We start from the raw sequence: 24,750 nt of genomic DNA, 5'->3' as shown, positions 1-24,750 counted from the left end.
TGCCATGGTTGTAGCACTGTCAGACTGCACAAAAGGGGGTACCAGTGCTGGCGTGGCCAGTCTGGTGCAATCAGTATTGTCCTTGGCTTGTCCTGTTTGATCTTTAGTAGAACCTTCGAGAGGAGAGGCAGAGGGGGAAAGGCATAAACTGAGAGGCTTTTCCAGGTAAAGGACAGAGCATCCACTTTTCAAGCTTGACTGTGGGGAGTTCTGATGTAGAATTTGTTCACTTGGTATTTCTGAGGGGAGGCAAACAGGTCTACCTCTGGAGTCCCCCATTTGTTTCTCAAGAGCTTGAATATGTTGGGTACCAGTTTCCATTTGTGTGGGTCCATGAGATTTCTGCTTAAGTCATCTGCCAGAGAATTTAGTTTGCCTGGCAGGAATTGAGCTTGTAGGTTCACTTGGTAGCTCAAGGCTGTGTTCCACAGAGCCATGGCTAGTCTGCAGAGTGGGTAGCAATAGGTTCCCCCCTGCTTGTTTATGCGCCACATAACTGTGGTGTCTGTCTTTACCAATAGTTGTCCTGGAAGAAAAAGGTCTTTGAAGGCTGTCAGAGCATTCTGTACAGCTAACATTTCTTTTTGGTTAACATGCAGGTGCATCTGTTTTGGGTTCCATTTGCCCTGAATGCACTGCCCTGCCATGTGTGCCCCCCATGCATAGTCTGATGCGTCTGTTGTTAGGGTTTGGGTGGCAGGGGGTAGAATGAAAGGGAGACCCTTGTTGTGGTAGCAGGCCTTTGCCCACCAAAGGAACTCTGCCCTTAGACAAGGAATGACAGGAATCATTGTTTCCAGGTCCTGAGAATGTTGACATCATAGACTTTTTAGATACCACTAAAGTTTCCTCGTATGCAGTCTTGCATATGGAATTAACAGAATGCAAGAGGCCATGAACCCCAGGGCTTGCAGGATTTTCCTTGTAGATACCTGGGTTTTTGTGACCCATAGTTCGAAGTAGGTTGTCAAACTTGTTTCTCTGGGGTGAGGAATGCCATCTGGGAAGTTGTGTTCAAGCTTGCTCCCAGGAATACAATCTGTTGGCAGGGTAATAGGTGTGATTTCTTCTCATTGATGGTGTACCCCAGTGAGGTTAGAAGTCTCTTTACAAATGCCAGGTGTTGTAATAGCAAGTCCTGACTCTTTGCCTGAATCGGGCAATCGTCCAAGTATGGGTAAATATGAATATTTCTCTGCCTGCAAAATGCAATGGCTGGAGCTAGGCACTTTGTGAATACCCTGGGCGCAGTAGATAAGCCAAAGGGAAGCACAGAGAACTGACAGTGCATGCAGCCTGCCCTGAAACGTAGGTATTTTCTGAAGGATTCCCTTATTGGGATGTGCAATTAAGCTTCTTTTAAGTCTAGGGTTGCCAGCCACGCATCCTTGGCTAGCAAAGGAAGAAGCTGCTGAAGAGTTAGCATTTTGAATTTTGGAACCACCAGAAAGGTGTTGAGAATAGACAGGTCCAGGATAGGACGCCAGGAGTTTTCTTTTCTGGGAACCAGGAACAGTCTTGAATAAAAACCCTGTCCCCTTTGTTCTGCTGGGACAGGATGAATGGCCCTGACACTGAGGAGAGGGAGCACTTGTTTTTGGGCCTCCGCCCACTGATTTGGGGGGGGGGGTCTGGCTATCCACTTGGGGCTGGGGGTGAATGGAAGTGAATCTGTATCCTAGGGAAACTATGTTTAAAACCAATTTGTCTTGGGTAATGAGTTCCCAGTGTTTTGCACGCAGGGCAAGCTTTCCTCCTAAGGAAGCAAGTAGTTGAGCAAGGCTTGGAGGAGTTAAGGATAAGTCATTGTGCCATTTTTCCATAGGGGGTGGCTTACTACTCCCTGCTTTGGAAGTGGGAGCCCCCCACTGCTTAGATCTGTACATAGCCCAAGACTAAAATCTTGGTGGTCTGCTGCTCCTGGGTTTGGACTGAGAAGGCATGGAAGGGACTGGAAAGGACCAGTTCTTTGAAGGCCAATGCCTACTGAATCTAGGTGACTGTACTTGTAAGAAATCTTTAACAGTTTGCATAGATTTCACTTTTTCCTCCATCCTTTTGAGGACTACTTCTGCTTTATTGCCAAAAAGGTGCTCTTGGTTTAAGGGTGCATCCAGTAATTTAGCTTTAACATGATCTGGCAAGTTTTGTTCCTTAAGCCAAGCATGCCTTCTAAGTACAGACCCAGTGACAGCAGCCCTGCAAGATGCTTCTAAAGCATCAAAACCACATTGCAATTTAAAGCCCTAATAGCCAAAGTAGCAGAGCTGTACACCTTCTTACCCCATCTGTCTAAAGCTCTAGATTCCCTAACAGGAGGGGTAGGATTTTTGTCAGTAGTAGCCTTAATGCCTTTTGGTCCTTGGGAAATGGTCTCTGGATCCGCAGCAGGATTCTTGAAGAGGAATTTGTGAGAGTCAGGTACTCTGTAGTACCCATAAGGTTTCCTGGGAGCTGGAGGCAAGGTGTCTGGGGTAAGGCTGGATTCCAAGAAAACATCATCTACAATCTCCAGAACAGGAGGGATAGCTAGAGGCCTTTATTGAGGCAGGTTTAAAAATTCCCTAAGTCTCTTTATGGACTGAGAATAGTCCTGGCTTTTCCAGCGGAAATGCTCCCTAAGGGTATGCAAGGTTTCACCAAAAGAAAAATCTTCTGGAGGGGAAGCAGAGGGAATGGAATCCTTTGCATCAGAATCTTCATAAGTAGATAAGGGTAAATCTTGATAGTCAGAAGGAACAGAGATATCAGATTCCTGATAAGAAGAATCAGAAAGAAAATCAGTTCTAGGTCTCTTAGAGGAGGAAGGCTGGCTTCCCCTAATTAAGGTAATAAGGTCTTCAGCCATTCTAATCATCTGTTTTTGAGGCATATGGGCCTTAGAATGTGCTTTGGTCATCGGTTTTCTAGGCGTACAGCGAGCTTTAGGCCTCATGAATTCGGTATTCTTAGCTTGAAATGTAGTCGTCAGTTTAATATGAAAATCAGTAGGCCTGAATACACCCTCAGAAGCCGGTGCCTGCACAGCGGCTCCGGACCCATCCAAGGTAGAGACATCCACAGGTTCCATAGTTGAAGAAGCATCTCGCGGCATACCGGACTCCGAATGGGTTTCAGTAGAGGCCTGTGAATCTGTAGTAGCGGGTATCAGGGGCTGCGAAAGCGAGCACTGAGGACCGGCGGACTGGCGACTAGCTTAACGGAAGCATCATTGGCAGTTTTGGACCTATGCGGTCTGGCTCTGTCTTTATCCTTATTTTCGGAAGTTCGGTAGATGGATGGCTTAACGAAGCCATTTTGGAGTAGGGAGATCGAGAATGAAAGTATTTAGCTACAAAAATAGCCAGATGACAAAGAAGTTATGTCTTACCATAACGGTCCATCTGAGTTGTTGATCTTCTTCCAGTCATCACTGATGGGTTCGGTTCCAAGCCCTCAGATCCGAGTCGGCCTTATACCAAGCTTGCGTGCACCAAAAACTCTCGAGCTAAGCTGCTACCCATAATACCCTTCACTCAGTTACCTCAGATCGAGTCTGCATGCAACATATAGAAGAATCAGCAAGTCAGAGGTCATCTCTGCGCAGAAACCCTAATACACCACAAAGACCCAGAAGATCCGCCAGGAACTTTTGGAGGGGGTTGGTGGGAGGGTGTGATGACTGGAAGAAGGTCAACAACTCAGATGGAACGTTATGGTAAGACATAACTTCTTTATCTGAAGTTGTTAATCTTCTTCCTATTCATCACTGATGGGCCAGAATCCCTAGCTACTTGGAGAACCTGGGTGGCCCTTATGGAAGAACATTCCTGAGAACCACTGAGCCAAAGGCCGCTCTTCCCCTGGAGATCAGATCCAATTTATAATGCTTGATAAAGGTATGGGGCTTAGCCCAAATGGCAGCTGCACAACTGTCATCCATGGAGGCCCTAGAGTGGAAGGCAACGAATGCTGCAATACCCCTAGTTGAGTGAGCTTCGATTTGGCCAGGCTTAGATTCATTCATAAGCAAATATGAGAAGGCAATGCAATCCCGGAGCCATTTAGACAAAGTAACTTTCGATATTGCACCTCCCATTCTAGGACCCGCAAAGGAAATGAAAAGTTGGTCCGACTTGCAAAAGGATTTAGTTCTGTCCAGGTAAAATGTAATTGTCTATGAACCTCCGAAGAATGGTGGCAGTATTCTCCCTTGTTTGAATAATTTGGAAAGAATACAGGGAGCTCAATGGACTGGTTAATAGAAAAATCAGAAACCACCTTGGGAAGAAAGGATGGGTTAGTACGAAGTGATACTCTGCCCTTATGGAAGATCAGATAAGGGCTCTTGACACATAATGCTTGCAATTCAGAAATTCGTCTGGCTGAGGTGACAGCCACCAGAAATAAGGACTTCCATGACAAGAATTTTAGATCACATGTTGCAGCAGGCTCAAAAGGGGGGAGAGAAAGAGACTGCAGAACCCAGGAGAGATTCCATGCCTCCACCAGCTGCCTGATGGGAGGCCTGCTGTGGAAAATACCCTTGAGGAAAGTCTTGCAAAGATGAGTGGAAATAAGCAGGACTCCATCTGAACCATTATGGAAGTTGGAAACAGCTGGTCAAAAAGGTGCACCACATCCAATTCTGAAAAGCTCCTGGTGGATCTTACCGATGCCCCTGAGGGGGAATTAGGCTGGTCCAAAAAGGGGCTGCAGGCTTGTCCGGCAAACAGGTCCACAGATTGGGAGTACTGGGTCCGTGGTGTATTATAGAATGGAAACGATGATTCCAGCTTAGAAACCGACAACAAAGGAGTGGCTGGAGCAGAGAATGGGCTTAGAGCCGAGGTCACAGCTGGGGTGGATGTCAAGAATGGCTCCAAAGTAGCTGTCGTAACCGACGTCGGGACAGAGATGGGAGATGTCGGTGCCAAGATGGAGGCAGACAATCTGGTTGGAACAGAGGTTGTAGTTGGCGCTGTAATCGAAGCTGGGGCAGGCACCGACAAAGCGACTTCAGTATGTATCACTGGAGCCGAACTCAGAGCCGACATGGTCGGAACCGAGGAGGCAGTATGGTGCTCGGAGGAAGACTTATAAGCCTTGTGCTTATGGCTTTTAACCCTGTCACCAGCCGGTGAAGAGGGATCCGAGCGATGACATTTCTTGTCCACAGAAGGAGGGGATGAGACCTTCGTCACAGAAATAGCCTCCAAAAAAGGCAAAGAAAGCAGGCCCTTAAGGATCAATTTATTACGTCGCTCATTCAGCGTCCGCTGACTGAAGCTGGTACAAACATCACATGGAGGTTTCGCTGACAAATGCGGAACCCCCAAACAGTACACACACTCTTCATGAAGGTCACTATTGGGGAGTTTACCAGTGCAAGAAGTGCTGCATTTAAACCCCGTAGTCCCTTTCTTCTCAGACATAATAGAGGACACTCACACACACACACACAAAAATATATGAAAGAGAGAAGAAAGTGAAGAAAGAGGAAATACCAACAATGGTATTGGGATACCACAAGGGTAGAAGGGCCAATACCAACAATGGTATGAAAGGGATACCTGTGGGTAGAGCTGAGTGTAGAAAGATACCAAAAAACTAGTAACTAACAGGAAAAAAATCTACAAAAAGTTGTAAAATTTAGAAAGATAAATCACTTTGCTGGACAGCTTGGTGAAACGCTGCTCTATGGCTGTACGGCAAACGAGATCTGAGGTAACTGAGTGAAGGGCACTGTGGGTAGCAGCTTAGCTCAAGAGTTTTTGGTGCATGCAAGCTTGGTATAAGGCCGACCTGGTTCCAAGGGCAAGGAACCGAACCCATCAGTGATGAATAGGAAGATCAACAGCTTCAGATGAATAGTTCGGGCATTGAACAAGGCACAAAATTGACGTCATGGTCTGGGCCTAAACAGGTAATGCAGTAAGAATGAAAATCTCTATGAGGTATTTGGTTTCCACAGGCATGACAATTGTTAATTTTTTTCTGACCAGTTAGAGTGAGAAAAAAGGGTCCCCAACGGGGTACTTATCTTTTTGAAGACTTCAGGTCTAAAACTCGAAAACGAAAATTTCAGGAGTTGGCCGACCGGCACTTGCGAACTGCTTCTGCTTCGGGGACCGCACGGCAAGAAAGACCGATGTAATGGCGTCGGCTGCATGTTTTATACCCCTGACGACCTGACGTGATGGAAGAAGTGACAGCATCCGAGGCAGAAATCCGAAGACTCTGGTATTCTGGCTGGCTGAGGGATACCTGCAGGCAGATAACCCAAATGTGATGACTGCTACAGTGAAACACGAAGAACATCGGTATCAGATGAAATCTCAGAGGATTTATCGGATATTTCTTTGTCTCAGAAACACTAAAGCCATAAGCTCACCCAGCCTTCTTTTCTCAAAGGAGATTCTCTGCATGCCACCAAATTTCTTTACAGCAGTATGTTTTTTTTCATTCTTTAAAGGTCCAAGTACTACCACCCCAAAGTAGACATCCTCACGTCTTTATGTCAATAAATCTAAAATGTCATACATCAAACACAACTCAGTGTTATACAGGGATAAAAGCCCTGATTGTGGACAAGATGACCTGAGTTTGATTTGAGGCTCAGAGTCACAGGTATGGGCAAGGAGGGTTTGGATGGAGCAGCAATGGTGGCTCTCCAATTCTAGAAAAGGGGTGGGGTTCTGCCCATGCTCTCCCCCATGAGGGCAGACTGCTGTCATTAACTCTCAGACTGCTGCTGAATTCAGCAAAGTGTGGTGTCTGCAGCTAACATGCTACTCGTGGTGATGCACCTGATATCAGCAGCTCTACTCAGGGTACAGCATACAGAACAGACACTGACAGCTACTCTGCAATGCATTTCTCCTACTCCTTCTCAACCCACTGATAGCCAAGGCACCCTAACCCTGGAAGGAGGGCTTATACTGGAGACACTAGTTTAGAACCAAGTGAAGCAACACTGAGCTGCTGATGGATATATATGGAAAGTATAAATGTGGGGGGGGTTCACATAAATCACTGCAATCATTTCCTGTTATTTTAAACAAGCACATGAAGACAAAAGAGAAACAGTCGACCATTTACATTAAAGAGTTTGGGGATCTTACCTGCAACATAATTTCAATGTATTCCCGGTCAGGCAGCAAGGAGAAGTAAGGGTAAAGACTTATCTTGCCTGAATGTTGATTCATATTACCCATGCTGAACTTGTACTCCCGAAAGACTCGAAGCAAAACTTTTTGCCATTTAGAACGCAGCTCTTGTAATATCTTCCTCTGAAAAGAGATTAAAAATTCAGTAAAGTACACTACTACCTGATACACGTTTACACTGCACAACACAATCTAACAGTTTATGATTCAGCCTACTGCCTTCAAAAATACATCACTGCACAATCAAAACTTTTCTCTGACTCCTTTTAGACTATATTACTATGAGTCTTTAATACTCTCATTATTTCAGTCACTCCCTAGTGAACTAAAACTTTCTACAACTGATGGGCAGGAGCAAGCCATGCAGACCTTCCTCCGTTCTGTTCACAATGGCTGCAGATACTGATCACAAAGATAGTGCCCATACTAATCTTTTAGTCTCCTTCAGTATCAGAAGTGACAGTGATAATTTACTGATAACATTAAGAAAAAAGTAACAGTACTGCTTTTAGACTTCCACTTTTCTTCTTCAAGCATCAGCACAATAAACAAGAGCTATACTTGTCTGTAGTTCTGCGACTCCCAACAATTTCCTCTTAATAGGTTCACAGGTTTGTACTAGACAATCTCTTGACTAAACTATCTGGATACTCTATAATGGCCTGAAATGACACCTCACAAGTGAATTTACAGATCCACAGGCACTCATCAATGTTGATTTTAAAGAGGGAGTAGAGAACTACTTTGACATAAAGTGGAAGTTTATACTATAGGCAGGGGATACAGCTGGAAAAATATAATTCTTACAGACTTGGTTTTGTTAATATTACGATGTAGATTTAACGTCCTCAGACTGAGTGCTGGTGGATTATGGACTTTACAAATATGTAATAGGTTGAGCAGAAATAGGTCATTTATAACCCTGCAGACCAAGCACAGAATGTTGCATAAGAGTCGGTAAGAGATAGAGTGCTACAGATCTTCTTTAGGATGTCACAACAGATATGTTCTCGATTAGAAGACATACTTTTCCAGCTAGGCAACGTGTTTGTATAATTACATTCCAAAGAGGCACTATATTCAACTATGAGTCTAATTAAGGATGGGTAAAGGGCAACTGAAAAATTAATTTTATTGTTCCATAGCACTGTGCTGTTACTCTGATGCTTACTGTGATGGATTTGAAGTCTTCTTAAGACACTCAGTCTTGCTGGCTAGAATCAAAGTCTGGTTATAGTTGAATTCACAGTATTGCATACAGAATCTTGCAGAATATACACTGATGAGAGAATATACTTTGCAGCACCTGTCTTTAAGACCAGTAACCAATAACTTTTATAATAAACCACACATACTTCTGTTACAGCTTCAGAAAATGTTCTACTTTACTTCTCATATAGTACAGATGATGTGAGAGATATAACATTTACCTCAGGACAAAATGTGTCCCTACCATACACCTAACATAACTGGATTTAATACAGACTTTATATATTTTTAGTTAAACACACACCCTCTTGGTTTTGGAAAGACACTGCCTTGATGACGCAAATGCTGACACATCTGTTGTTGTGCAAATGCTGATAAGTAAACTGTCTTCAAGGAAATGCCTTGTGGATTAGAAAAGCATATTTTTCAGCTTTCTTAGAAAAAAACATGTCCTGTTGTCAGTTCTTTAAAAAAGCAAATTACATTCTTGTCATGTCTGTAAGAAGTCAGCTTTCTTGATATGTGTGTAATACACTCATAAGTAAGTTCCTTATTTTTTTAAGCCACAGTCATTTAGTACGGATGCTAATCACATATTACTAAACTCTTTTTCTGCATTTAAGCAATCTTTATTTTATACTTATGTTGCATATTTGTAGCAAAGTTACATTCAACCTTAATATCTTGTTGAGCATAATCTTACAATTATCTATTTTTATTTTTTATAGAAAACACATTAAGAAGCACAAGTCAAAATGCAATTTTACATAGTTAATACAGTGATATCAAGTATTATTACTAAAACTGGATATATTTAACAACTTTTTTTCTTTTGCAAACCATTTTGTGAAAATATTTCATCAGTTATGAGCTGTCTGCTTTAGTTTTATTTTTTAACTTAATTTATTATTTTGCAATCACAGAATTTATTTATGACTTAGTACTATTTTATTAATTCTTTGCATCTGTTGAATTAACTCTACTTTTATTGATTATTTTATATCAAACGATTAGAGATAGACTAATATCTATAAGAGACAAAAACTATGTGCTACTCCAAGCATTTATGCACTGCTGAAAATATACATTTTCAATGTCATTTTAACTATAACATTGTGATCATGTCTCTGAACTGCCCATTAACATCTTGTTTGACAGTGAAGTAAACATAAAGTACTGAACTGGGCTTAGATAATAAATATTTGAATGCAATTATTTCAGTATATTTAATACTTGAGGATTAAAAAAAAACATGATGTATATACTAAAGAATGTTATGTACATATTAGTCCATTAGCTGTACGAATACAATATTTTAATATAATTTTCCTTTTACTGGGGTAACCAATAAGATTCCAACTTAAAATCAGTGATAATATTACAACTTGACAAATTACTTTTGAACTTATTACAATGTATCTTGTACAGTATGTATTTACACAGACTGTTTGCTATTCATGCATTTCAATCTAGCAGCTATACTGGACCCAATTTTTTTTAAAACATGTTTTTTCACACATATTTGTTACTAGACATTAATTTAATTTGTACTGGATTATTTTGTATTTGTACATAGTCCAATTTACAAATTTAGTAATATTATCAAGCAAAATTTTGGAAAATTCTTATGTTTCTTTAGAAGTATCTAGTGGAATTGCCACCAGAGGCAACTATGCTTTTTGCATACCAACATTGTCTTGCCAAAAACATATTAAAAATAGTGACCATTTTTGTTCAATTTTTTACATATCTTTACTCTCTCTTGTATAGCTTTAATAAAGAAATTTTAAGTCATCTCATGTATAGCTTTACAGTTTAACAGGTTGTAAATACAATTTAATATTAAACAATACAATAATAACTAGAATGATAGATATTAACAACTTGTAAAATATCTTATCCTGTTAGGTTTAATCCAGTATTTCTAATGCAATAATTACCTGTTTTTCCCTCCTCCCTGAAAGAGTATTGTCAAGAAGGAATGAGATATTATTTCTTCTCTGTAGCTTTATTTCAGACCCTTTTGCAACACACACTGCTCACACAGTGTAAAACTGAGAAAGTACCCCTCCCCCTGTAGTATTGCACTATTGTTTATCTGCTTTATAATGTATGTCAGCCCAACACTTTGGTTATACATTTGCTTTATTAGGTTATTTAACTATAAACTTTTGTCTGATTTGATTATGTTTTGGCTGTTTTCTTTTATATCTACTTCTAATAGTAGTGATTGGTACCTTCCTGTATAGCTGATTTGAACTGTATGTATACTATAACCCATCTACTGGCTATACTTGATGTAACTGAGTTTTTTATTTTCATCAGTGACATATATGCACAATTGTGATATTTTACTATAATTACCAAACAGTGTTGCATGCGAACATTTTAACAATTATGTTTTAATAACAAGTTTTTAGAAAAACTCAAGCCACTCGTTTGGCAGTCTTGTTTCTTATCTTATCTTTCCAGCACTTCCTGTAACTATTCATCCAGTCTAAGAAGGTCTGAGCTCACATTTCAGTTAACCCTTCTAGCATTTTTCCTTTAATCATCTGTTAGTAAAATGCAGTTAGAAAACACTTAGCATTATATTTGTGATTTGTATAACTATGCAAACTAAACATTATTTTACAATTAGCTTACATATTTTTTAACTTTTGATTTCAGTATTTTTTTTATTATTTAACTGTTCTGACATTCATTTGACTAATACCATCCGTGATTTTATTTCTTTTTAAAATTCAACTGGTGTGATGTTACTATACAATTATAAAAAATGTAAAAAAATAAATAGATATTAACTTAACTAACACGTTTATATTTACATTATTTATATTTGCTGTTGTCTGCCTGTTATTCTTGTGCATTGTATAAAAAGAAAATACATGCATGTCAGTCTTGTGACTTCCAGTATTGTGACTTTAAATCTTTACTCTTAATTTTTATTTAATTTTTATACACTAGAACTGTTTTGTTTACCTTATGACTATGCTATGAGAATGGCAGTCGTACACTCTACTTTACTGTAGTACTGAAAAATATCTTGCTTTAATTGAATGGAAGTTTTAAACATTTGAGAATAATTTGTATTTTGCCATCCTACCATGTATGCTTAACCCTTTTCAAAACACATATTATAAAATATATCTCTTTTGTACAGATCAGCTGTAGTTTCCTGCTCTTTCCCAATGTATGTAGGAAGTCAATCTCTGTCAGTTTAGCTAATCTATTTTTTTCATCTTGTAACTGTTCAAGAGTTTCCTCATGGTCTGCCTATGTCTCATGAACTTGTTCTGCTGAATCTGAAACTCCTAAGCACTTTTGGAAAAATGTTTGTATAACTTGTCTAAGCTTCCTGAACTCATTGTGTCTGTCTCTTAGAAGTCTATTACATTCTTTTGTAACAAAATCTACTAGAGGTCTTGTCAGTAACTGATTTGACTCCTGTTGCAACTCTGAGATTAACCTTTTACATGTGGTGACAGAACATAACTGTTTAACATCTGAATCACATAATAAACATTTGTCATACCCCACATGGTTTTCTTTGAGATACCAGTCAAATATTGTAATACATTTGCATAATGCCTTACTATCAACCTGCCCTAATGTTTTACATTTACTAATGTGCTGTGTATACCAACATTGCAATTTTTTTACCTTTGGTTGAATTATGTATGAAAATATCCACACAGTCTAATAACATCCAAACTGTCTAAAATCCGAACTGTCTTATAGCATCCGTACTAAAAAATGCGACGTAAAAAAAAAGTCTTAGCAGTTAGCAAGAAAACAGGTGATCAGGCGGCTGTTGCTGTTGGTTGGAAATTTTTCAAAGTCACTTGAGAAGCTGGGGAACACTACAGGCAGTGGACTGCTGTGTAAGTAGATATCCACCTTTTCTTGGAAAATTTATGACACTGCAAAGTGAACTTCAGTCTCACTCTGGATGTAGACGTCTAAAAAACTTTACTACTGCAAGCTGCATAAACTGGCATACTTCTGTTTAGGATTTACACATATGTACAACTGTTAGTTACTGCAATTTGACTGAAGTAACCCTCTGCAGGGCTTACCATCACTCCCTCTGTGTTCGAATGCAGAGTTTAGGTTCAAATGCAGCAGGCTAGCTTGCCATTGAAAAATTAATTTTATTGTTCCATATACAGTAACTTTGTTGGGATATACCTTCAGTAGTCAGCTGTGATAGGCAGAAAGATTTTCTAACATTAATAGATATACAGGAGTTAAAAGAAAGCTAACTGTCAACAAATGTGCCTAGGTCTTTAGTGATGTTATCAACTTTGAGGCGGTACAGCTTATGTAGTACGTGAAGCACTGTTCTTGTTTTCCAAACAGTATATAACATTTTTTTTTCTGCAATGATCTTAAGTCCATAGTCTTGGGACTGAAATTTCTGTAGGACAAGACATGGGTTTTAGCTGGACTGTTAATAAGTATCAAGTCTATAATCATCTGCAAGGTTAGTCAGCTACAGACCCTTGACATCAGTTTGGACATAAGTATATGTCAAATAAGAGTGGACCTGAAGAACAACCAGGTGGGATGTCACTATTGACAAGTCCTTTAAAGGAAAGCATGCCACCAATCCTGAGTATATGGGTTCTGTCTGTCAGCCAGGGAGTTTCTCCATTATTTTCATAGTGTGGGATGGTATTAAAAGCTTTAGCTGGATGCAGGCATGCAGTGTGTATTGTTTGGCAACTACCCAAAGCCTCAATTACCTTCCCAAAAAGTATACTAGATGAAGTTGCCAGGACTAAACTTTCACAAAGCCAACATTATTTGGGCTTAAAGACTGTGGGCTGCCAGTGTCATCACTTATGAGTTATCCAGTAATATGTCCCATTATTTTACAGGTAAGACTGATATGACTAACTGGTCTACAGTTTATAGGACAAGCTGAAGGAACATCCTTGTACAGTGGAACCACTATGACTGCCTTCCTGGTCTTGGGAAGGCATCCAGAGGAGATGCTGAGACTAAATATGTCTAAAAGGGAAAGAGTGAGGCATCATCAGCCTGATATGCTGTGAGGACCCACATAACTTACATTTTAGGTTTTGAAGAAGGCATTTAGGACTTGCTCAGATGTGCTTTTATGGGAAGGTGGGAACTCTGTAGTAAAGGTGAAGAAATCAGGTGAATGACAAAATGAAGATTGAGTCAGGATACTAAACTTTCCCCAAATTTAAAAAACTTACTAACAATCCATATTCCAACCAAATTATTTACGAGAGTCCTTAACAAAAAAAAAATGAGCAGAACATAGCAGCTTAAACTTTTACAAACAGGCAAATGGAAGTTTAATAACTCATTCATCAAATTTTAATTCTTTACATCACTACAGTAACTTGCATTAATAACTCAAGTACCTTAGAAAAAGGACGGGAGAACAGTCATTCCGTTTTCAATTTAGATTACCCTAGTTTTATCTTCTTTACTTTAAACCTCTTGGTCAACTTCCAGTATGCTATTCTCCATACATTTTTTTGATGTAGCATAGACTGATCATTTTCAGAGCACTATTCTTAACTCCATGGTAGGTTGATATACTGTTGTCTAAACCTACCCTTTCCCACTTTGGTCAACATTTCAGATAATACAACCATCATCTGAATAACTTACCCTTTAAGGATGTCTCATCTTCCACCTACCTCATGCAATAGAGAGTTTTTGAGTTTAAAGTTCAATAATTTGGCTTTTGATCATAAACCTGAGTTATTTAGCAACCTTTTTAAGGCTGCTTATATAATGGGGTGATTGGAATTTATTCCTTAGTGACAGAAATTTTTAGTTATTTTCGACTTTAGGGTTCCACCCCATTGGCTTGTTCTTAAACCTGCCCTCAATGCAGTAAAAGTGTGTGCGGTAATATATGCTTCTGTTACAGGGTACTCTGGAGAGGGGTGTTTCAAATTCATAGGTACTAACTACGCTACTGATCAGTGAGAATCCTTAGAAGCCTAGCCATGCATGCATTTTTTAAGAGGCTTTTGCATTTTAAGGACAAAATAACCCATAGCCCTTGTATTTTAAGTATGAAAAGCCCAGAGACAGGTAAAGATTTATATGTTAGATATATCCATAAAGGGCATAGGTACAAAAACTTGGGGTGACCTTGCAGTTTCCCATCCATTCATCCAGACTATGCTTGAATAGATTAAGAAATGTACTCCTCTTTTATGCAGAGAGGAATATGATTCTAGAGAAATGGGATTCTGTGTGATACATAGCTATCCATTAAATATGTTCTATTTATGTTGCAGAAGAGATTAAGATACCTTGAGTGGGTGTTTATGTCATCAATGGACTTGCAGATGTGCAGACGTTCTGAAAGAATGGGGTTGGATGAGGATCTGTAAGCGAGACAGAGCTCAACCTTCTGTACCCTGTAAGATACCAAGACGGACAGGGCTTTGAGAAGGTCAATGTAGCTTTTATGATTTAGGCCCCTGATTGTCTTGGTGAGAAAGCATTGTGGTTGTTCAAGCTGTGTCAAGTGTATGGACAAGTACATCATGGAGGGGGGATTGTACTCAATGACCAGCCTAACAACTGCCGACTACAGTGGAAAAATCACCATAACCTTACTAATAAGAAGCACAATGAAAAAAAGACTTTCTTACAGTAATAGAGACATGGTGACAGAACAGCTCATTGTCTACACAGGTTCTCAGAACCCTAACTACTGGTTGAATTTTAAAGGGTGTGTTATCACTGTAGTAGTTACAGCAAGCTTCATGCTAGTCGAAGGATACTATTATACATATTTTTTGCAATTAGTTTTAGGCTGTGGTTTTGACACCAACTATTTGTTTGAAAAAGTCACTCAGAGGATCTTGGTATCTTCTGGAAAGTTTAAGATGGCACCAAGTTTTTAGTCATCGGAAAACCTGGTTAGTCGTAAACATTCAAAATTAGCTTTGACATCCAAAACGTAAGTGCTAAATAGGAGTGGCCCAATGAATGAACCCTAGGGTACAGCACTAGTAACAAGTCTTTTGGAGGAAGAAGAGCAGTCCACCCTAGTTTCCTGAGTTCTGTTAGTGAGCCAGTTTGATACAAGAGTTACATATGGATTTACATATAGCTGAGCGAGTTTATCAACTATACCAGAGTGTGCGGATGTGTTGAACTGCTTTGTGAGGTTTAGATATGTGGTGTGTACCAATTTTTCTTCACCGATTTCTTCAGTAACCATCTCAAAAAGTCAACCATGTCAAGTAAGCTTGGGTCAAGAGTTTGCAGGTTGCCTGTGTAATTATTTACTAATTCTATAATGATCCTATCAACAGATTACAGATGAGGCTGGTCAGATTTATGGGTCTATAACTACCAAGGTCTATTGATGCAGGGGGATGACTGCTGCTGTCCTCCACTCATCCAGCAAAAATTTTTATTAGTCTAATACTAAACTGTCATTTTAGGCTGTTTGACAGGTCCTGCTTCAGGCTGGCTAACAGGCATACTGGTATGTTACCTGGCCCCAATAATAGCAGTGGTTTTGTCCTTGGAATGTGCTTTGACGACATGTTCTTGGGAGATTTGTTAGATGTTATGTGATCTGGGATTGCGTGTGGGGTGAAGTCAGAGCTCAATTTATTCACTACTAGCCTGTCTATGTCCTCTGGGTCCAACTACCTGATATCATTGACTGTTAGCTCTGTGCAGTGCTAAGCATTGTTTTTGACATTTTTTAACCTAGTTAAAAAAGGCTTTGTGATTGTCCTTTGCTTGGGTCACTGTTTTACCTCATATGTGATTTGTTCAAAGTCCACAGTTCTCTGTTAAGTTTAGCAAGAGTACATTTGGGATCTAGAAATAGAAGTTATGTACTTACCATAACTTGGTATCTGTGTTGTCCAATTTCATTATGCATCACGAATAGGTCTTTGTATCCGTCCTCGGATCCAAGCTGGCCATTTCTCAGACATACGATCAGAGTCTCAAACTCCTCTTCCTCCCATGATGCCCCACTCCTCTTCAAACCCTCAGACTGAGTTTGCTGCCCCTTTCTCAAGACTGTTATCTCAAAGATACTAGAAATACAGAGACAAAAGACCTACTGGAGTTCAAACTAGGAACCAGTGGGTTCCATAATCCTCTACATTGCACTCAGCTGTACAAGGAAGGGGGAAAGAGGGTGGGATGTGATGCATAATGAAACTGGACAACACAGACACCAAGTTATGATAAGCACATAACTTCTAATCTGATGTTGTCCATTTCATTATGCATCACGAATTGGTCAGAATCCCCAGCTACACAGACCCTCGGAGGACCTCAAGGAAGGACATGCCTGAGCACCACTGAACCAAAGGATGATCTGTTCCTGGAAATGATGTCCAGCTTGTAATGAGAAACAAATGTATGGGCTGTGGACCACGTGGCTGCAGCACAGATTTCATCAATTGGCATTCTAGCAGAAAAGGCCAAAGAGGTTGACACTGATCTGGTGGATTGGGCTCTTAACTGGCTGGGGAAGTTGCTTGCTTTGTTGAGAATAAACTGTGGAAATACATTTCATAATCCACTTAGCTAATGTCATCTTAGAGATAGCCTGGCCTAACCTGTTTTGGGAAAAGGCAATGAACAACTGCTCTGATATTCTATGAGGTCTAGTTCTATGTAAGTTGAAATGTAACGGTCTGTGAACATCCAAAGAATAACATGTATTCACCTTTACTGGAATAAGTGGGAAAAAACATAGGCAAATTAATACTGTGGTCCATGTTTGCCTCCAAAGTAACCTTTGGAATGAAAGAAGGATTCATCCGAAGAGAAACTCTGTCCTTGAAAAAGACTACGTACAGTGGTTGGAAAGACAGAGTCTGTAATTCTGAAACTCTTCTGGCTGACGTAATAGCCACAATAAAATCCATCAGTCTTCCACAACAAATATTTCAGCTCACAACAATTCGCAAATTCAAAAGGTTTCCAGGTGAGACCTTGGAGTAGTAAAGTAAGATCCCAAGGGGGAGAAGTATCCTTGATTGGAGGCCTCAGATGAAAGACCTCTTTTAAGAATGCCTGACAATTGAGAAGAGGAAAGGATAGAGGGGAACCAAACTCCCTTCCCCACAGGGAAATTTTTAATAGCCATAAGTTGCACCTTTCTGTGGAAAAACTAGCTCCCTCATGGAAAAGCAAGCTCATGAACAGTAAAACATATGAAACTGAGGCTAAAAAGGGGTCTATATTCCTTTGTAAAGCCCAGATGGAAAACCTTTTCCATTTGCTACAACATACTTTCTTGGTGGAGGGCTTTTGAGAGGCCAGAATAATGTATTGGACAGGGAAGGAAAGCCTGGACTTTAGCAAGATTACTGGAAGTGAAGAAACAGGCAGTTAGATCGAGGGATTGAAGACTGGGAGTCTGTTGTTCCCATTGGATGTGAAATGAGATTCTGTCTGGGATCCCGTATCCATGGAGGATATTTGCTGTGAGACCGAAGAAAGGGGAACCATACCTGACAAGGCCAGTGAGGGGCAATGAGGATAAGATTGGTCTTCAACCTGGTGGCTTTCTGTAGAACTTTGGGTATCAGGGGAAATAGAAGATAAGCATACAGTAGACCCTGGGAGCAATCATGGACCAGAGCATCCCTGGGTGACTCTCCCACAGAGGGGATCAGAGTGAAGTAAACGCTGCACTTGTTGTTTAGGGGAGAGGTGAACAGATCACAGCAAGGTTGGCACCAACGTCTGAAAATCTCATTCATTACCGATTGGTTCAGGGAAAACTCATAAGGACTCAAAATGGACCTGCTCAAACTGTCCCCCAGAATGTTGCATTCTCCCGGGATGTACATTGCAATGAGAAAGAGGTTAGAAGCAATTGTCCATTCCCTCATGGCCTCTCAGCAGAGTGAGCAAGAACAGGTTCCCCCCTGCTTGTTGATGTACCATACCACTGACATGTCTGTCAAGATTGCAATTGTCCCCAGAGGGAGGTAATCCTAGAAGGCTTGCAACGCAAGGAGAACTGCCCTCATCTCCAGAACATTTATGTGCAGCTTGGTCTCTGTAGGGAACCATGTGCCTAGGACCATCCTTCCCTGAAAATGCAACCCCCCCCCCCCACAAGCAGGGAGTCATCTGAGGTTACCATGGCTGAAGAAGGGAGGAGGAAAAATGGTCTGCCTACATGATGATCGTCCATGAGCATCCACCACTGCAGGTGATGTCTGCAAATTGAAGTAAGTTTGATTGAGGTTGATAACATGTGACACAGGATGGACCACTGAACCGCCAGAGTCACTGGAGAACTTGCATGAAAACCTGGCTAGAAGCACCAGAACAAAGGCAGCTGGCATGGAACCCAGGGCTAAGAGAACTTGATGAGCTGAAGGAGATGGCGTGTCTAGTAGGCATTGGACCTGCTGCCTGAGAGACGATATCCTTTGTAAGGGAAGAGATGCAACTTGTGTGACCATGTTTATCTGAGTCCCAAAAAATCTGATGTCATGGACTGGGACCATCTTTGATTTTGCCATATTTACCATGATTCCCAGGTGGGGAAACAGGCACAATATCAGCTGAATCGCCCTGAGTAGTTGATGCCTTGTGTGTATTACAACCCAATCATCCAGGTAGGGGAACACCTGGAATCCTTGCAGATGGAGATGTGCTGCAACTACTGCCATGCATTTGATGAACACGTGCAGCAGTGGTGAGACCAGAGGGCAATGCTCTGAACTGGTAATGATCAGCCCCCAGCAAGAAGTGTAGATATCTCCTGGAATGCCTGTTTATTTTGATATGATAGTATATGCCCTGGAGATCCACCAAGCACATCCAGTCCCCCTTGCACATAAGCGGCAGAATGGACTGTACCATAACCATGTACAACTTTGTCTTTTTGACAGACAGATTCAAACTGCTTAAATCCAGGATGGGTCAAAGGTCCCCTGTCTTTTTTTGGCACCAAAAAGAAGCGCAAGTTCTGCATCCTCACTGTTCAGTTGGGACCTGATGGATGACTTTTGTCTAGAAGTTTTTGTACTTCTACAAGGGCATTCTCCCTCTGATTGAGTGGCACATTGGGGAGATGCTCCCAGTGGTAGAGGTGGAAGGGAAAAGGGAATATAGTAGCCTCTGGAAATAATGTTCAACACCCAAGTGTTGTTTATTATGTCTGTCCAAGCTGCTGGGTACAAGGATAGTCTGGTCCCTGACTGCCTCCAGAGTAGGACAGTCGGGCAACGCTTCAGGAGTGCTGAAAGGGCCAGTCAGAGAAGAGTTCTCTGAAGCCCTGGCTCTGTGGACTCCCTCTCCCTGTGGGATGAGGTCTAACATTGAAGCCTCTTGCTCTGCCCCTAGAAGATGATTCATCCTGCAAATCAGGAAAGGATCCTTGGGATTTGGGGAACCACAGCTTCATCCCTCTTCACTGGTTCCTGGAAAAGGTCCATTGGGGAAGAAAACTTGATCCCTACGGCAGACAGGGTTTTGGCCTCCTAATCATCATGGGTAAGAGTCTCCTTGATTGATGGTCCAAACAAACAGGAACCGTCAAAGGGGGTGTTAATGAATGACACTTTGAAGGGGTCCACAAGCCCGCATAGTCACATCCAGGCATGTCTCCTAAGGGCTATGCCTGAAACAGCCGCTTGAGAGGTTCCGTCCATCGCATGGGAGATAAGCCTTATTGAGGAATTAGCAATGGAAGTCATGGTGTTAAGTTGTGTGGAAACCTTCTTGTAGTTTTCCTCAGACAGGGACTGCATCAGAGACGTGGAAATCTCTTTCACTAAATCTCTCTGGAGGCAAGTGAAGTGTGTCAGGTAATTCAATGCTCTCAACGAAAAGATGGCTGAGGCATATACCCACTTACCATGCATGTCCAAAGCTCGAAACTCTTTATTCAGGGGAAGGACAATACAGCTCTGCTCAGCAAGCTCTTTCTTTGTGGCTGCAGACACCATAATGGCATCAGCTGGGACAACTCTGCTCCAGAAGGGGCGATCCTTGGAGGAACTAAGGTACTAATCTGCCCACTTCGGGATCGGTTCCATGGTGTCAGACTCCTGTGAAGCCCAGTGGGTGATGAGATTGATAATTTGGTCTGCTGGCAGGGTCACCCAGAATGAAGATGATCCCATCCCGAATGCCTCCAGGAACACTGACTTCTCCAAGGAAGGGGGTTGGGAGAACCATCCAGCTTTTGTTTAGGATTTCTAAGACATCACCAAAGAAGATATCATCGTGTGGAGATCAAGGGGACCCTTCCCTTTCATTGAAGTCAGTGTCCTCTGTTAAGGACTTCAGGGGGAGGCGATGTGCTTCCTCTTGCACCAATGCTTTTGGGGGAACCTCCTCCATAGGGTACTCAGGGAAGGACTCAGAAGACAAGGGAACCCCTTGCTAAAGGGGCTGGCTGGAGGTTTTTCAGGAGGGGCTGACCATGGATTGGACAGATGGGAGCAACAAATCTTCAATCCACAGAGGATTGGGAAGGGTCAAGCAGAGGAGGGACCATGTCTCGAGGTGTCGAGAAAGCCATTTGGAGTGCCAGGGATGCTGGGAGAGCCTGCCCTCTGCTCCAGAGGCTAAAGCCTGTAAGGGAGAAAGAGAAGAGGCCATTCTGGATCCGACACTGCCAGAGGGCACCGGACCCAAGCTGTCAAAACCCAAGGCCCATCCAGGTGAAGGGATGGCTCCAAGAATGTCAGAGGTAACACCAACCCAGAGGACCCAGCGTCAATCCCTCGGATCCAGGACCCGCTCTGCTCTGACAGAATCAGAGATGAGCCAGTATGGGACACTGTCAGAGCCACAGAAAGGAGTATCCCACGATCTGACCCCGATTCACTCCGGATCACCAGGCCCTGCGACTCCAAAACTGAGCAGATTGGAGGAGGAGGCTGAGGTATCGGTGTTGGAGCTCTCACAGATCCAGCATGGGTCAGAGAAGGCAAAATCCCCAGCTGGATCTGGGCTTTAAGAAAACTCCTCATCATCCAACCAATTTCTGAATGCGAGAGCCGAGGGGACCTAGAGGGCAGAGAAAAATGCGTCAACCGCACTGGTGATATACTTGGCCAGGCAGTCTGAACCGAGGAGGGTGACTTGCTCTAGTGCGGAGTATGACTCTGACACCTGTGATCCAGGTGGGTGTGACTCGGAACCTGCTCCAAAGATGAGGAGCTATGACTCCAAATAACCTCTGACGGCCCCAAGAGGCTGCTCAGACCCAAGGTCAATGGATCTGGCACGGTGGGAGATTTGGTCAGAGCCGACTCCCCCGGATCCAAGGGGCCTCTCGGACCTACAGAGAAGCACAGAGCAGATGGATCTTAAGGAGACAGATCTAGAAGCTTCCTTTCTTTTCAGAAGTAGAAGCACATATCCCTGGAAAGCAGAGGGGGGGGGGTCACTTCTTTTGGGAAGGACTCTGGACTCCAGAGGAGGGAAGAAGACCTCACAAGATGAGCTTATTCCACGTGTCAGCAAGGGCCCAGGGGTTGAAGGATGAGCAAATGTCACAAGGCATCTCCAAGTGCCTGGGCCCAAGCAATAAACGCACCTCTTGTGGGAATCAGACTGGGGAATCTTATGCCCACAAGAGGCACATCTCTTAAACCCAGTGGGTTTTTCTGGTTTGTCTGACATACTTGTCAGGCACTCACACAAACACTTACTCTAAGATACCAGTCGCACACTAATTAACAGTAACACTAAACTGTAACTAAAAGACAGTGAGAAAGTTTTTAAAAAACTAAGATAAAGATAAAGTTAAAGAGAAAAGGGAAAGGAGAAAACATGAAAAGGGTGGGAAGGAACTAATCAGCAAAAACTAAGGTAGTATAACGGGAGCGGAGGTAATAATTAAAATTAAACTATTTAGCTAGACTATAGGGCAAAAATAAAGAATCCTAAGTGAAAAATGGAACATTTTGACTTACATAATGGACAGGCTCATAATTGTGTCCGTGTCTGTTCCGTAATGGTGGCAAACAAGATCTGAGGCTTTGAAAAGGAGTGGGGCATCATGGGACAGGGGAGGAGTCTGAGGTTCAGTTCTTATGTCTGAGAAATGGTCGGCTTGGATCAGAAGACCCATTCGTGATGCATAACGAAATGAACATTATCAGATGTTACACTTATTTTTATGTGCAGAGAGTTTTTTCTTTTACTGTACAGCCTGTTTGTATTTGGGTTCTACTGTAGGGGGTTATTTTTAAATTTGGCATAATATTTACTTTGGAGGGGAACAAAAGTATCTTGTAGCTAATACATGTGCACAGAATTTACCTGTAAAAGATTCCACATATGCAATGGTGTCATTAGGCTTGAAGGGAATTTTTAATTTAACCGGGTCATTGTCTAGTTTTAGTAGGTTACCTTTATCATAATCTTTGAATACCAAATTATTGCAGGATGATTACAGCTTCAGTCTAATACTGAATGCAACTGATGCACAGTTCGATTTGACTAAAGAGGAAGTCGAAACTGATGAGGAACAGAGTTGTCCCATTTTGGTGAGAACCACGTCCAGAATTTTGTTGTCCCCTAGTTGGGATACAGACTAACTGGTCCGCTAAGACTGTATTTATCAAATCCAGTAGTCTCTTGGAATACATGTTAGGAGATGTACAAGTCTCCCAGTTTATTTATTTAACATTTACCGGGAAAGTCAGAGTTGGAACAAAGCAAATTTTCAGCGGAAGCCCGGGGAGAAAGCTCCAGATGCATGTCTTTGGGAGAAAACTGGAGCACCCGCAGGAAATCCACATGAATGCAGGGAGGGCATGTAGACTCTGCACAGAAGGCACACCAGCTGAGAATCGAACTGAAGAACCTCTTGCTGTGAGGTAACAATGCTACCACTGCACCACTGTGCAACTGATGAAGGGGAGGACATCATACCAAACAAGATGCAAGTATGGGCCAAGGTGGACGCAGAGACAGTCCATTACTTTGCTAAAATGTGATAAAGGGCTTTTGTTAATAGTAAGTTGGACAGCAAGGTGTTCCAGGCTGTTATCCTGTCTAATGAGCCTGGACAGAAAATTTTGTTCTTCTAACGGAGACACCTCTGCCTTTAGTGTGGTGGGCCTGAACATGTGGTAGGTACTGAAACCCTGCAAAGCTAGAATGCTCAAAATGGTCTTGAACCAGATTTCTGTGATGATGTGCATACTGATGCATTCCAGGGTAAGGATTGCTTGTAGGGAGTGGAGTGGATTTTTTTTTTTATTAAGGTTCTTAGCATGGGCACTACCTTTATGTTATACAAATTCTGTTTTGTTACATTGGAAACTTTTGAAAACTGACTTTGCCTAAAAAGGCACTATACAGTAGACAAGGTCTTTGCCCATATAAAAAAGCCTTGGTGAGGATAGGTGCAAGCCATACCTGGCAAAGCAGTTAAGACTATCTGCCATCTCATCCCAATGATTGCAGCTTTTTGTTTGCACAGCAGCATCACTTTCAGTGAAGGCAAAGTGCTGCTGAAGGCTAGGTTCATACTAACTTCAAACACACATTCTGAGAGCTCCATTATGTAATTTCTTCACGTAGTCCAGGGAGGCACTTCTTACATCAAAACACCAATTGCACTATGACATGTGTCATATGTGTACTGGTGGTACAAAAACTTTACTGCATTCGTGACATGGTGAATCCTGGCACCTAACAGGCAAATGACTGCAACCATTTCCTTGCACAGCCTGATGAGTGGCACATCAGTGCACTTCATTGTGGAGACACCTATAACTAGAATATTGGATTGTGGAGAGGTTAGTATTTTGAGTTTTTGACTTGAAACAATGCGACTTATGGGTGTGCATTTCATGGTGGGTGCTACCTGTGTTGTGAGGCTACGGAGAGTACTTTTTTCTTAAGTTACTTTTTGCAGGCCTTTGTGGTTTAGATAGGTTACTTGTAAGAGCATGTGCAGATCTGTGTGTCTGATCTGAGCTATTTGTGATTGGTTTAGTATGGTGCTATGCAGTACTTTCATGCCACTTCTTGTTTATAGTGACTTTTTGTGAGAGTTTTTGCCTCCAGTAACATTACACAACTGCATCTCTCACACTTAGTCACTTTGTTTAATAGTTAAGTGGCTGTCAGTAAACATGAGTAATTTATTCTACATTGTCTGAGAATACCAGTTTTTAATGAAGACAGCTACAGGTACAGTTGGAAAGTGCAAATCCATGCTTAAGCATGCTTACAGTGTGGATAAGAGAGGAACAACACCTATGAAGTTTTGAGTAAATTTAGTACAGTGTTGTCTAAAAGAAAATAATCTTAAGTATACACATGAAAAATGAACAACTAGTGCAAAACACAGCATATTTGCACAACTACTACATGAAGTGTTTCAACCCATAGTTGTGATATTTGATCTAGACTATAC

At 41.7% G+C, this 24,750-nt stretch overlaps 1 protein-coding gene across 1 annotated transcript in view; it reads right to left on the bottom strand.

Annotated features, from left to right (window-relative positions):
• POLRMT (RNA polymerase mitochondrial) overlaps positions 1-24,750 on the bottom strand; it is a 1,430,506-nt gene that overhangs the window by 992,047 nt on the left and 413,709 nt on the right. Inside the window, exon 7 of the mRNA XM_044053892.1 lies at positions 7,104-7,271. Coding sequence (XP_043909827.1) covers positions 7,104-7,271 — 168 coding nt within the window. The remainder of the gene's footprint in view (positions 1-7,103; positions 7,272-24,750) is intronic.

Source organism: Protopterus annectens, chromosome 13.part0, assembly GCF_019279795.1.
Source record: "Protopterus annectens isolate FY-2018-M chromosome 13.part0, PAN1.0, whole genome shotgun sequence".
In the NCBI taxonomy this organism is placed as follows: Eukaryota; Metazoa; Chordata; order Ceratodontiformes; family Protopteridae; genus Protopterus; species Protopterus annectens.
The sequence above is the reverse complement of the archived record's forward strand: the minus strand, read 5'-3'. Positions and strand labels throughout refer to the sequence as shown.